Source organism: Ptychodera flava, chromosome 17 (assembly GCF_041260155.1).
Source record: "Ptychodera flava strain L36383 chromosome 17, AS_Pfla_20210202, whole genome shotgun sequence".
NCBI lineage: Eukaryota > Metazoa > Hemichordata > Enteropneusta > Ptychoderidae > Ptychodera > Ptychodera flava.
In genome coordinates, this window is record NC_091944.1 from 547,099 (window position 1) to 561,178 (window position 14,080).

Below are 14,080 nucleotides of genomic sequence, written 5' to 3' on the forward strand. Positions count from 1 at the left end.
ATCTAGACCATCAATATAATATACTGACCCATTTCATAAATCATCTAGACCATCTATATCATATATAGACCTATTTCATAGATCATCTAGACCATTTATTTAATATGTACTATGTAGACCCATTTCATAGATCATCTAGACTATCTATATGATATACTGACCCATTTCATAAATCATCTAGACCATCTATATCATATATAGACCAATTTCATAGATCATCTAGACTATCTATATGATATACTGACCCATTTCATAAATCATCTAGACCATCTATATTATATATAGACCCATTTCATAGATCATCTAGACTATCTATATAATATGTAGAATCATTTAATAGATCATCTAGACCATCGATATAATATGTAGACCCATTTCATAGATCATCTAGACTATCTATATAATATATAGACCTATTTCATAGATCTAGACCATCTATATCATATGTAGACCCATTTCATAGATCATCTTGACCATCTATATAATATGTACACCCATTTCATAGATCATCTAGACCATCTATATCACATATAGACCTATTTCATAGATCATCTAGACCATTTATATAATATACTGACCCATTGCATAGATCATCTAAATTATCTATATAATATATAGACCCATTTCATAGATCATCTAGACCATCTACAATATACTGACCCAATTCATAGATCATTTAGACTATCTATATAATATATAGACCCATTTCATAGATCATCTAGACTATCTATATAATATACTTACCCATTTCATTGATCATCTAGACTATCTATATCATATATAGACCCATTTCATAGATCATCTATACCATCGTATCTGTGTAGCCATTTGTATTTGGAAACATTTAACTCTTTCTGAAGTGAAGTAGTCTTTGGTGATAATTTGTCGGTGCAAAGATGCAATTAACACTTCAGAAGCACTTCATGGATTGAAAAGGACAGAAATTTAATGACATACATGAATCTGGTTTTTTGTTACAGTAAATAGCTAATATGCAAGACGCAAAATAGGCATAATAAATTGGTGATCTTTATTAATGTATGAACAGGTACCTTAGGAAGATGCAGAATTGTTTGAGGTTGATTTATGGATATATACGCAGAAAAAATAACACATTATTATTATACACCTGCGTCTGTAACCTATGGAGTTTCAGTGTACACTAAGTTTCGATATCAGAGGACGCGGAGTCCAATTACTTTGACATGGAGTACGATAACTTTAGGTGTTATTGGACGCTATTTGACCTTTGACCTCAAAACACCTTTCCATCAATGCGAGGAAAAAGAAGAGAAAATTTCACATTGTTTACAAAAATATATACTTCTTAACATGCAGAAAGTAAGTCACGGTCAGTCCAAAACTTATGAATTTGAGTGAAATTATGCTCCTGACCTACAATTTCTACCATGTGCACTGCGCAGTGCGGGTTGAAATTTCATTCTGCGCACTTTAAGCGGTCATGCTTAACGTTTTCCCAGTCTGCTAGCCATCGCTCAGAACAGTGCGCAACAGACGTCCAAAAAGACCTTAATTTGGACTTTTTTCTGGTAAAGTTGGACTAAAAAGGTGTATGATAATAAGGTTATTCCCAAAATACTGGTATTTATGTCCGAGTACATCGTACGTTTCAGTATTGTCTGAGACGCTATGCGTCTCGGACAATACGTCCTCTGCACAATGTACTCAGACATAAATCCCAGTATTTTGGGAATAACCTTATATTATCCAGTTATGCATATCACTTGCAAGATGGACCATGTGACATGTTGAGAAGACCCCTTACTTCATCGACAAGACTGAATTTTATTTAATATTTACCGACAGTACTTGTCAAATATCATGTATAGCATGCTTTACTTGTGAATAATTGATTTTACCATAGATATCATAGAGAAATCTATAATTCTTAGCGGCTTATGAGGGACTGTACCATTGAATTCTACTCAGAAAAGTCCGTATCTGCTACATTAGGCAGGTATTTGCTGAAATCTCTGAGAAGCAAGTATCTGCTTCAGTAAGCTGGTTCTGGCTTAAGTCCACTTCAATACAAAAATATCCAAAGTAAAAGATTTGATAGTATGAGAAAAATCTTCAATAAAAATGAAATTGTTGGAAAAAGACTGAAGTAATAGAATATAAAGTGATATAGATCTGATCATGGTACTTGTACATTGGTATTTCATTCAAATCATATAGAGTGACCTGAATCAATTCAGTGTTAAAGATCAGGTGTAGCCTGGAAGGATTATTCCGTAAGGTCAGTTCCAGGTACAGCTGTAATTTCCGGTTCCACATTTCCCAGAATTGATCAAGATGTGAATATTTTAGGAAGCCATGTCATGACAGATAACACCAAATAGTAATTGGTATTCCATTGAAATATCCCTGTTTCTTTTGGCAATTGGGAAATGCATTTCTTGTGTAGACATGGTCGATGTGGAACTGATTGTGAGGGTTTAGCGTAATTTTCACATTTCTAGTCACAATTTATGCCGTTGGCTGTACTTACTGTAGTTACAGCGTTCAATGAAGAGCTGAAAGTTCAACTCAGGTTGATTTAGCAACACCTTGTAACAATACAGCTTAAATTTGTCGCTAAGGGCATAGCTCACCATGATTTGCTGGTTGCTAAGGGCATGTGGCCACCAAGACTTTCTGTATTTTAGCATGTCTTATTGAGACTTGCTTCTGCAAAGAAATCATCCTCTGCAACACAGCAAGCAATAAGTTAACGTACCAGCCTCTTCATAGCTTAAAGGGACAAAGTCGGCCATTTTTCATGAATTTTGTGTGATACGAGGTACTACTTATATTATTTGACATGTTGAAAGATACTGAATGAATGACCATGCATATATTTGACTCCAGTTTTAGACACGATACATGAAACCATCGCGAAAATGAGTTAATGGTCATGACCATTAATTCATTTTCACCATTGTTTCATTTATTTTGTCCAAACCTGGGGTCGAATATATTCATGGTTACCCATTCATTCAGTACCTTTCAACATGTCAAACAATATAAGTAGTATCTCGTATCAAACAAAATTCATGAAAAATGGCCGACTTTGTCCCTTTAATGGTACTGCGTTGTCCTCTTTCTCCCAAGTTGTATTTATTTCTATGGTTTGTCTATGGAACCTGGTAGAAAGAGGATTAATTGTAGCAAGCAGCCATTAAGTTTTGATATTAAACTCATTAGACAAGACTTTGATAAATGAAATATGACACTTATTATGTTAACAAGTAGGCAGCACTTTGAATTAGCTATAACACTAATGAACTCAATTCTTGAGGGAATTAATGAAATGAATTCATCATACAATTAAGACCTCATTAAATCATCCATGTTTATAATGAAGAGCATCTGTACAAAGCCAGTTGTTGCTTAGCAGTTGATATTGCATGTCACAGCCTCCTCTTTGTGAATTCAATGTTTTTTTCATTTTTAATACAAATGGTGAAAAATAGTACAGAAACTCATGGCTGTGTTTTTACTGTGTAGCTTTGTAACAATGCACTTTATTTGATGTTTAGAAACTTGATCAAGTTGGATGTAGAAAATATCAACTTTAATTTTGTGAAACCAAAACATGGTAGCAGTTTTATGTTGTCCCTGTATAAATACCAGCAGATTAAAAATGCAGGTTTTTTATGAGTTTTCTGTAAATGGAGAAAGCCATCACCATGACAGCAGGTTGAGTTTTACATCTAAGTAATCTGATCTTCATCAGTAACCACATTTTAAAACATTTTCTTCAGTGTACTTTGGTTGTAGAACAAAAACCTGAACATTATGTTTTATTATCAAGACAGACTAATGGGCTTTCCACAATAAATATCATAACGTTTGTCATTTACATTGAAGTAATGATTCTGAAATGAAGAATTTTCAACTTACTGTCATCAGAAAAAGATGGAGTGACGTCTGTAAGAAGTGACAGTATCTCATGGATATGACCATTAGACATGTTACCTGTCAGAGATAAATTATTACAAGGTTTAGTCAAGATTGTAAAACAGGTTAAATTTCACTCATTGCCTAAGGAATAATAGTCATAAATGCAGATTGCAGGGTGTACCATAGTTAAACTATGCTGTGTATACCACAATGGCAGTGTTTCATCTAGACGGGGATGGGAGATTCCCCCTCTGTTGACATGTTGGCACCCCCTAGTAATTTGTCAAGGGGGACCAGCCCCCCTCCCCCTTCTGTGAAATGGTGCCAGTCACACCTTAGATATACAAGTAGAACACATGAAATGTTCTAGTAAAGAGGGGAGATCCCCCGCTGATGCCATCCTGGATGAAACACTGCTATGATGCATGTACCATAATATCAGTGACATTACATTGAAAATGAAACTGGAGATTAAACACACACACATTTTCCATCTTTCATATCAAACATTGGAACACCAATCTCAAAATACATCAGCAAGAAAATCACAAAGTACAAGTTTATTCTTGCAATGGTAAGATTACGAAGAAAATGAAAAGACGAACAAGCAGCATATCAGCATATTCTTTTTTCTCACATGACCACAAAATGTGTTAAATTCACAGTAGGAGCTGATACCTCAACTTCTACCATGGAATGGGATGTCCAACAGAGAAAAATTAGCTATATATTCCAAGTGGCCTATGTTCACCAGTTATTTGGAAATTCGGCCGTTTTGTGTGAGTCTATCACGAACGATATACAAAATTGTGACAATGCTGTCGTCTGCCACTGCACTCTGACTCTGACCTGCATATTTTGTGGTTCCGGTCTGTGTTACTCATCATGTCATTGGATAATATTTTGCATGTGGAATGAAAGGCTGTTTATTATCCAATCAGAGCTTGTATAATATATACCGGTACTGCAGAGTGTGGGACAATTTCTGAGAGTGTGGGATCAATTTTTCCCATACCATTGATCCCACACTCCCAGTTGCCAGGAATGTGATACAATTTTCCATTTACCAAGAATCTGGGAATAAAATTTCCATGTACTAGACTGGAAGCAATGTTGTTGATTCCATTTACTATGGCAAATACATTGTGTACATGTAGATTTGTAAAAAGTAACAACCCTTTGAAAAGTTTGTTTTACTAATTTCACATACAATGTTATCGTGACGTCTGTTGTACTTGAATGGTGACCAACCTTTCTGTGGTAATCACTTCTACCGTTCTGAAGGAACATCAGCTTAGAGGTTCCTTCTAATTGCTAACCTTGATTTATCAGTGGCACAGGGATTGTATATACCTTTCTGAATGTGGAGGGGTACTGTTGCCACCATACATTGATAGATTGTATATACCCTTCTAAATGTGGAGGGGTACTGTTGCCACAATACATTGATAGATTGTATATACCCTTCTGAATGTGGAGGGGTACTGTTGCCACCATACATTGATAGATTGTATATACCCTTCTGAATGTGGAGGGGTACTGTTGCCACCATACATTGATAGATTGTATATACCCTTCTGAATGTGGAGGGGTACTGTTGCCACCATACATTGATAGATTGTATATACCCTTCTGAATGTGGAGGGGTACTGTTGCCACCATACATTGATAGATTGTATATACCCTTCTAAATGTGGAGGGGTACTGTTGCCACCATACATTGATAGATTGTATATACCCTTCTAAATGTGGAGGGGTACTGTTGCCACCATACATTGATAGGAGAGTAAATTATAAATTATTTTGTCTGGTTGAAAATTTCATTCGATGAATTCAATATTACCTTTTCAAGTTCAATACTTCACAGCAAAATGAATAAATAGTGATTTGTTTGTTCCTGTCATAAAAGCAGTCTGTAATTAATCTACTACTGTTTGAGTTTTTAGTTGTCGATTGGGAAAATGATGTAAAAGATATATTTACGATGTAAATTGCTCTTAAAAGTGCAGTCATTTTGATCAACAAGTTCTATGCACTTCAAATTTATTGAAGCCATTTATCATGGAGACATATACAATAATTGTAAAAGCATAAATTGTCCGTTGGGAATTAATTTGACTATTTTGTTGATGAATGCAATCTGCTAAATTTCACCAAAAATGCCTAATAATAGTAAAATCTATTGTTTTACTGTCAAATTGATGAATTTAAGTCCCAGTGAAAATTGCTCGTAATTTTGCAGTACTCAATGATTGATGTGGTGAGAATAACATCAAAATTAAAGTTTCCATACTATTGATATAATTGTACTTCATCACCCAGACTTGTAATTCTAGGGGTTGTTTTGTCCTGCACATCTGTTGATCTAATGAAACACATGTATTACAAATGAAGTATTTCCAATATTACAGTCAGTGCTTGAGAGCCATTATCATTTTGTCCATTGTTCAGTGGACAGACTTGATTTCTGCTATTAATTTTACAATTCATTATTTTTTGAGTTTGCATATTTTATCAGTAAGAGTATTTCAAAAAGCCAGTAACTCTTCTGTACTTGTATATTTCATTTACAAGTCCAAATCCAATCAAATCCTCAATATCCACACTTGTATATTTGATTTGTCCAAATCCACAGAATGTGGTCATATCTGTACCTGTATATTTGATTTGTCCAAATCCATTGAATGTGGCCATATCTGTACCTGTATATTTGATTTGTCCAAATCCATGGGATGTGGTCATATCTGTACCTGTATATTTATTTTTTATTTTTATTTTATTTTATTTTATTTGATACACAGATCAACGGGCAAACCCACTAACAGATCTGCGAAACAAAAAAGTCACACAATCACAAGACAAATGTACAAGACAACCATAAAAGTAGCACGATACATTAAATGAAAAAAAAAAACATACACGAATCAAAAAGGAGAACTGTTAAAATGACTGGATAAAATAGTTTTAAAACTACACAGCGTAGAAAAAATATCTATATTACATTTAAAAGAGATATCATTAAAAACAGACATGCATCTGGGCACTGTCGAGAATTTTCTGCAATTAACAGAACACAAGTCTGGTTTAAAAAGGGGTTTCCTGCGTAAATTTCTACTGGGGGCATAAAAGCAGATTTGATTTAGAATATCTGGAGCATCATAATATGAATGAATTATTTTGTACAAAAAGCACATGTCAAGGGTTAGTCTTCTATTGTGTAACTTAGGAATGTTCAGAATTCTGCAGTAAAATGGGTAGCTGGATTTACTGCAGTGAACATTGAGTTTGCGACAAATGTATTTCACAAACTTAATTTGTACTCTCTCGATTTTTTCTGACCGGCCCTGCTGGTGGGGTGACCACACAACAGAGCCATACTCTAGAATAGATCTTACATAAACAAAATACAGAGAAATAATTGCTGAAATGTCATTGAATGGCTGGCAGAGACGCTTAATAAAACCAAGAGATTTGAAGGCTCTAGAAACAATGTTATTGATGTGAAAAGAGTAATTAAGGTTGGAAGTAAGGTAAATGCCCAAATCCTTGACAACAGAGACCCGTTGAAGAGGGGTACCATTGATGGAGTAATCAAGAGAGGAAATGATTCTTTTCTTCAGTGTAAAACTGATAAATTTACATTTACTGATATTAGGTGACAGTTTCCAGTTGTTACACCATTGTGCAAATTTGTCAAGATCTTGCTGTAACATGACACAGTCAGCGAGGGATGTGATGGTGCGATAGATCTTGGCATCGTCGGCATACAAGCTGAGCTTTGCAGAAATATCTAACAGTGAAATATCGTTAATAAACATAACAAAAAGTAGTGGCCCCAAGAGTGAACCCTGGGGCACACCTGACGAAGCAATGTACAATATTTGATTTGTCCAAATCCATTGAATGTGGCCATATCTGTACCTGTATATTTGATTTGTCCAAATCCACAGAATGTGGCCATATCTGTACCTGTATATTTGATTTGTCCAAATCCACAGAATGTGGCCATATCTGTACCTGTATATTTGATTTGTCCAAATCCACTGAATGTGGTCATATCTGTACCTGTATATTTGATTTGTCCAAATCCACTGAATGTGGCCATATGCGTACCTGTATATTTGATTTGTCCAAATCCACAGAATGTGGTCATATCTGTACCTGTATATTTAATTTGTCCAAATCCACAGAATGTGGCCATATCCGTACCTGTATATTTGATATGTCCAAATCCACTGAATGCCGCCATCATCCTCATGGCTAATTTGTTGATAATTTTCTTTTCCTTTCCATGTGTCCTTTCCATTTTATTCCGGATTTACAGAAAGTCACCTAAGGTGAGTAGACTTGGGAATAATGATATTTGTACGGAAATTGCTTGTGCTAATCTAGACATTGTATCTTCTCAGATTTTAAGTCCTATTAATCCTCTGCGAAATAAAACATTTTAAAACACTTATCAACATCACTTATAGTTTTTTTGAATTAAACAGAAAAATGTCTTTTTTGATTTCTGGTGCATTTCCTCCGTTAAAACTAAACAGTTTTGTATCAGTATAATTGCAGTGTCTTTGTGAAGGGCAGTGTGCGGGTATATTTTGTCAGTTTCATCCATTCATTTCATTGTGTTCACATTGGTTCAGAAAATCCAGTGTTTGATGGATCAGTTTGAACTTGACTGCAGATCTGAAAAATTCACTGACATTTACTGACCTTAAACAAAATAATGTTCCTTATCCTTGCTGTTGCTCTGATGTGCTGCCAGCGTTACATTGATATATGCTCTATTTTTAGGATGCAACCCAATTACTACTAACTGCATTTCATAGGATATCAAATTACCTCTAAATTGGTATAATGTTGACCATTTTCTCTCGGTCATTGCAAATTGATCTAAAACGACAGCGTTGGAACTAAAATGCACCTGGCAAACAAGATAATGATGAATTCACATCCACTGTTAAATGGTGCGCGAGTTTTTTTTGACATGCCCTCATCAAGGAGATGTACATGCATTGGAAAGTAATCATTGACAATTTTGGTGTGAAAGTTTTGTCCTCAATATCATATGACTTTTCTCATCCTCATAAGATTTTTTCACGACTATTTTAGGAAAAATATCAGCAGAAACAAAATCTAAAAATCTGTGTCAGAGAAAACAAGTAGAAAATGCACAAACTTTGACTGTATGGGAAAAATGAAAATTTTGAAGAGAGAAATAACAATATATATTAATTCTCTTCATCATATAACCTGTTCTTCTCCTTGTACCATGCAGACATTTGCATTTGATCACTGTTTCTGGTCAGTTGACAAAACAAAAAAGAAGAATTACGCAGGTGAGACTTTTAGTGTGAGAATATTTTCTGACTCTAAAATTTGTAATAATATGTGTTTAAACACTGGTGATAAGTTTCAATGAATCAAAATGATTTAAATTTACAAAAATATGTATCAAAGTGGTGTGTAATTAGCATATCTTATCACATAAAAAATTAATACAAAAATATATTCAACAAATATCACATGAAATTTTCAATGTTCACTCTTGAGAGATACCATTGTCCTCTTGTCACGCATATCTCTGTGATTCATGCGTAGCAACCTCTGTATTAGTGCTTTGGTGTATTTCTATGACAGACAATGAAACCATTATGTTTTAGATTGTTATGGCAACTTGAAGATCAGAAAATTGATAGAAAATGTTGCATTACTAACAACTGCTATGATTTTATTGAGAAGTTTAATTCATTTTGATTATTCACAAGTATTGCAATTATGTTTCAACTCACAGGTTTACTTTGAAATATTTCACACTGACAAAATCTATCAAAATGGAATGATGGAAAATAAAATTCTGAAAATTTAATATCATAATATCCTAAACCAGAATATGCCTCAAATTGATTTTCTTAGTATGTGTAGTGTGTGTGGATTCATATTGAAACTTCTATAGAAAAATTTAGTTTTCATCATACAAATCTTGTGAAATTAACAATTTAATATCAAATTTTAAAATTAAGTTTTCAATAATTTTCTTTTTAATCCAAACATTTTTGCTCTGCCTTGTTACTTTAATTCTGGATGATGAAAGATAACAGTGAAAGTTCCGTGATCTAAGAATGAGTTTAAAATTTCAAAGGCTTTGGTTTGGTATGAATGGCACCCAATCTTCATGAGGGTTCATTGTTTGGAATGACTGAGTAGCTGCCCTTGACATTTACTTTTTCCATGCAGGTTACAGGTAAATAAAGCTCTGTAGCAACATATTATCTTTTGTGAATAGTTTGTGAATAGTTTTTTAAACAGTTTGGGTGTGGCAAATGCTGTTTCAAGTTAGTTATTCATGAGCAAAAGTTTTAACAACCCTTGGAGAGTTTGTACGTGGTAGTTGTCATGATTCTCTAATCTCATTTCTCTATTTGTAGGCCAAGAAGAAGTCTTTAAATGCATCGGTACAGATATTTTAGAAAATGCTTTCCAGGGATACAATGCCTGTATTTTTGCCTATGGCCAGACAGGTAATGAGAACTAATGACACTCTGTAAAGGGCAAAGAACTGACTCAGATTTTCATCAATTTTTGTGCATCTTACACACATTATTATAGTAAAACACAATATCTGTCAACCATTCCATCAATCTTACCTACCACAATTCTACCGACAATTCCACTAATTTCACCTACCCCCTCACTCCACAATTCCACTAATCTCACCTACCTCCTCACACCACAATTCCACTAATCTCACCTACCCCCTCACACCTCAATTCTACCGACAATTCCACTTATCTCACCTACCCCTCACACCATAATTCTACCGACAATTCCACTAATCTTACCAACCCCCTCACTCCACAATTCTATCAACAATTCCACCAATCTCAGCTACCCCCTCATACCACAATTCTATTGACAATTCCACTAATCTCCTCTACCCCCTCACACCACAATTCTACCGACAATTTCACTAATCTCATCTACCCCTCACACCACAATTCTACTGGCAATTCCACCAATCTCACCTACCTACCACACCACAATTCTACCGACAATTCCACTAATCTCACCTAGCCCCTCACACCACAATTCCACTAATTTCACCGACTCATTCACATCAATTCTGCCAACCACAACCCCAATCTGGGCTTGTCTCGTTTTTGTTCTGAAACCAATTCTTAAAGCTTTAAGGCATCACAAGATATTCTCCTACGGGAATACAAAAGTCATTTAAATTTTAATTTTGGGGGTGAAATAATGTACATACTATTATCCACCCAACCAAAATTTATCAGACCTCTGACCATCTACCCATCCATTGAATAGCACATTGATTTCACTCTAAATGAAACCATCAGTCATGTCGTTCTTTTCTGCTGTCCCTAATCTTACCTTCATTTTCAAGTTTCGTAGTTATCTGTCCATGATCCGCCCATCTCACAAATTACGGTATGTTTGATTATTCATCCTCCATGTTCATCCCACTATCTCTCCCAATCCTCTTCATCTGACGCTAATTGACAAATATCATTCTTCATCCCATTCCAGGATCTGGCAAATCCTACACTATGATGGGAACACATGAAAACAAAGGCTTGATTCCAAGACTCTGTGATAGTCTCTTTGAGGGTATTGCCAATAACGATGACCCAACATTGTCATTTAAAGTTGAAGTTTCTTACATGGAAATCTACAATGAGAAAGTCCGCGACCTCCTAGACCCAAAAGGGTGAGTTGCAACAAGTGAAATTGTCATGTGTTAAAGATGCAGCATGATTTCTGCTGTAGTCTGGGTACTTTTCCGATAGTTAAAATGGCACATACTATACTATTGAATATTCATATCAACAAGACTTTGAAGTGAGGTTGGTTGTTTCGCACAGTGCTGTGCATTGCTCTGCATGATTCACTGAGTACTGAGACCATGTAGAATCTACAAATGAATGTACTCGGTGAAGTCAACACACCAATATTGTCACACCATTTTGTGTGTTGTCTTTTCACAAATAGAAACCATCTCAGTTCATTGTAAACTTATTTAAGGCTCTGGGAAAGTCATGAAGAGATATATATTTGAATTTAAAAGAGATAAATTATGTTCAAGACACTAAAAACTTTAACAAGATGGATTTTGAAAGTAAGCAGTTAAAATTCATCTTTAATAGGTTTTCTGTAGCTCATGCTTTCTTGCAACTGTTGACTGTTTTTATGGTTTATCACTGTGGTGTTGAGAGAGTAAACTCATGCACGCTAAATTCTGTTCCCTCCTGTTCCTAGTAAACTGGTCCACAATCACAATGGATAACAATAGGTTTGGGCTAAACCATGATGGTGAGAGTAAACTGTAAATACGTCTGTTTGTCAAAACAGTTCAGCAGTAACACATCATCATTATAAATTTTTCATTTTCTTTCATTGTTAAGCTTTCTTATCAGAAATAATCATTCAATAACATAAGTAAAAATTTTTTCACTGATTTTTGTAATTTAAACATGTGTTTCTTTCAGGGGCAAAACCAATTTGAAAGTTCGAGAGCATAAAATCTACGGTCCTTATGTCGACGGACTGTCTACCCTGGCTGTATCCTCATTTGAGGTAAGACGTTGTAAGGAAATAAAAGTTGTATTTTTGTTTTAGCAATTACATTTGTAGTTTACAACATCATTAAAATTCTTGTTGCTTGAATGTGTGTGTCCCTAGCAACAGAATGATAGTGATATTTCAGATATTATGATCATGATGGTTCCCAGTAATTAGTTCTAAAAGTTTGGCAATACAAGTTGCTCTTCTCAGCAGAATACGCTGTATGACAGTTACCATCTAACAATAATCATGGGTTTCTTGAAAATCTCAGTGTTTTGTTTGATTACCATCACCGTGATGCTGCTTACATCACAACAATGATGCATACTGTTATGATTTATATTGTTCTTCGGAGATTAAAATCATTGAATTCATATTTTCTTTGCAGGACATTGAGTCACTAATGTTGGAAGGCAACAAATCAAGGACAGTGGCAGCCACAAACATGAATGCTGAAAGTAGCAGGTCACATGCCGTTTTCAACGTAACACTGACACAGACATTGACTGACTTTGAAACAGATGTAAGTAAACATTGATTGGTTGTGATTTGGATGTAAGTAAACATTGATTTGGATATAAGTAAACATTGATTTGGAAGTAAGTAAACATTGATTTGGATGTAAGTAAACATTGATTTGGATGTAAGTAAACATTGATTTGGATGTAAGTAAACATTGATTTGGATATAAGTAAACATTGATTTGGATGTAAGAAACATTGATTTGGATGTAAGTGAACATTGATTTGGATGTAAGAAACATTGATTTGGATATAAGTAAACATTGATTTGGATATAAGTAAACATCAATTTTGATGTAAGTAAACATTGATTTGGATGTAAGTAAACATTGATTTGGATGTAAGTAAACATCAATTTGGATGTAAGTAAACATTGATTTGGATATAAGTAAACATTGATTTGGATGTAAGTAAACATTGATTTGGACGTATAAGTAAACATTGATTTGGATGTAAGTAAACACTGACTGACTTTGATTTGGACATAAATAGACATTGATTGGCTTTGATTTGGATGTAAGTAAACATTATCAGATTTAGGAACACACTCAGATAAAGTTGTGCTCACTGTGCTTATAGTATGACCATACATGTCCACATGTAGTAAAAATCTGATTAAGGATATCATCAGTGACAAGATATCAGAAAAATACATAAAGCATAACACAGTTTTCAGTGCCACTTTAACTGATGGGACACCACAACTGTTGGCATAAACACAGTTGTAGAGATATGAAGTCACCCTGTGTGCTGTGGTATTGTGAGGCTGTTACAAGGCTTTTTCGTTGTCATGTTTCTTTCGCGTGTTGTCTCATCTCTGCAATGAACAAAGAACACTCGTTTGATATGTATCTAATAATAGTTAACTGTGTAATCATCATCAACTATTTGGTCTAAGATTCTTGGTAGCCTTGTTCGTTTGACATTTTAAAGTTCAATGTCATTGAAACTAGCCTTAGCATCATGTGTTTTTAAAGTTTCTTGACATCCCACAATGCATCTGTCAGGTATGATAAGACTTTTCATACAGCTTGATATTCAGGCACATACCTAGTATGAGATTGCTTCAA

General features: G+C 34.7%; 1 protein-coding gene across 2 annotated transcripts in view; it reads left to right on the plus strand.

Annotated features, from left to right (window-relative positions):
* The window catches only part of LOC139115084 (kinesin-like protein KIF13A), a 125,788-nt gene that overhangs the window by 65,869 nt on the left and 45,839 nt on the right, over window positions 1-14,080 (plus strand). For both annotated transcript variants that reach the window (XM_070676970.1, XM_070676971.1), the window contains exons 3-8: window positions 8,231-8,243; window positions 9,185-9,245; window positions 10,335-10,427; window positions 11,455-11,635; window positions 12,414-12,501; window positions 12,878-13,012. In XM_070676970.1, the coding sequence (XP_070533071.1) occupies window positions 8,231-8,243; window positions 9,185-9,245; window positions 10,335-10,427; window positions 11,455-11,635; window positions 12,414-12,501; window positions 12,878-13,012 (571 nt within the window). The remainder of the gene's footprint in view (window positions 1-8,230; window positions 8,244-9,184; window positions 9,246-10,334; window positions 10,428-11,454; window positions 11,636-12,413; window positions 12,502-12,877; window positions 13,013-14,080) is intronic.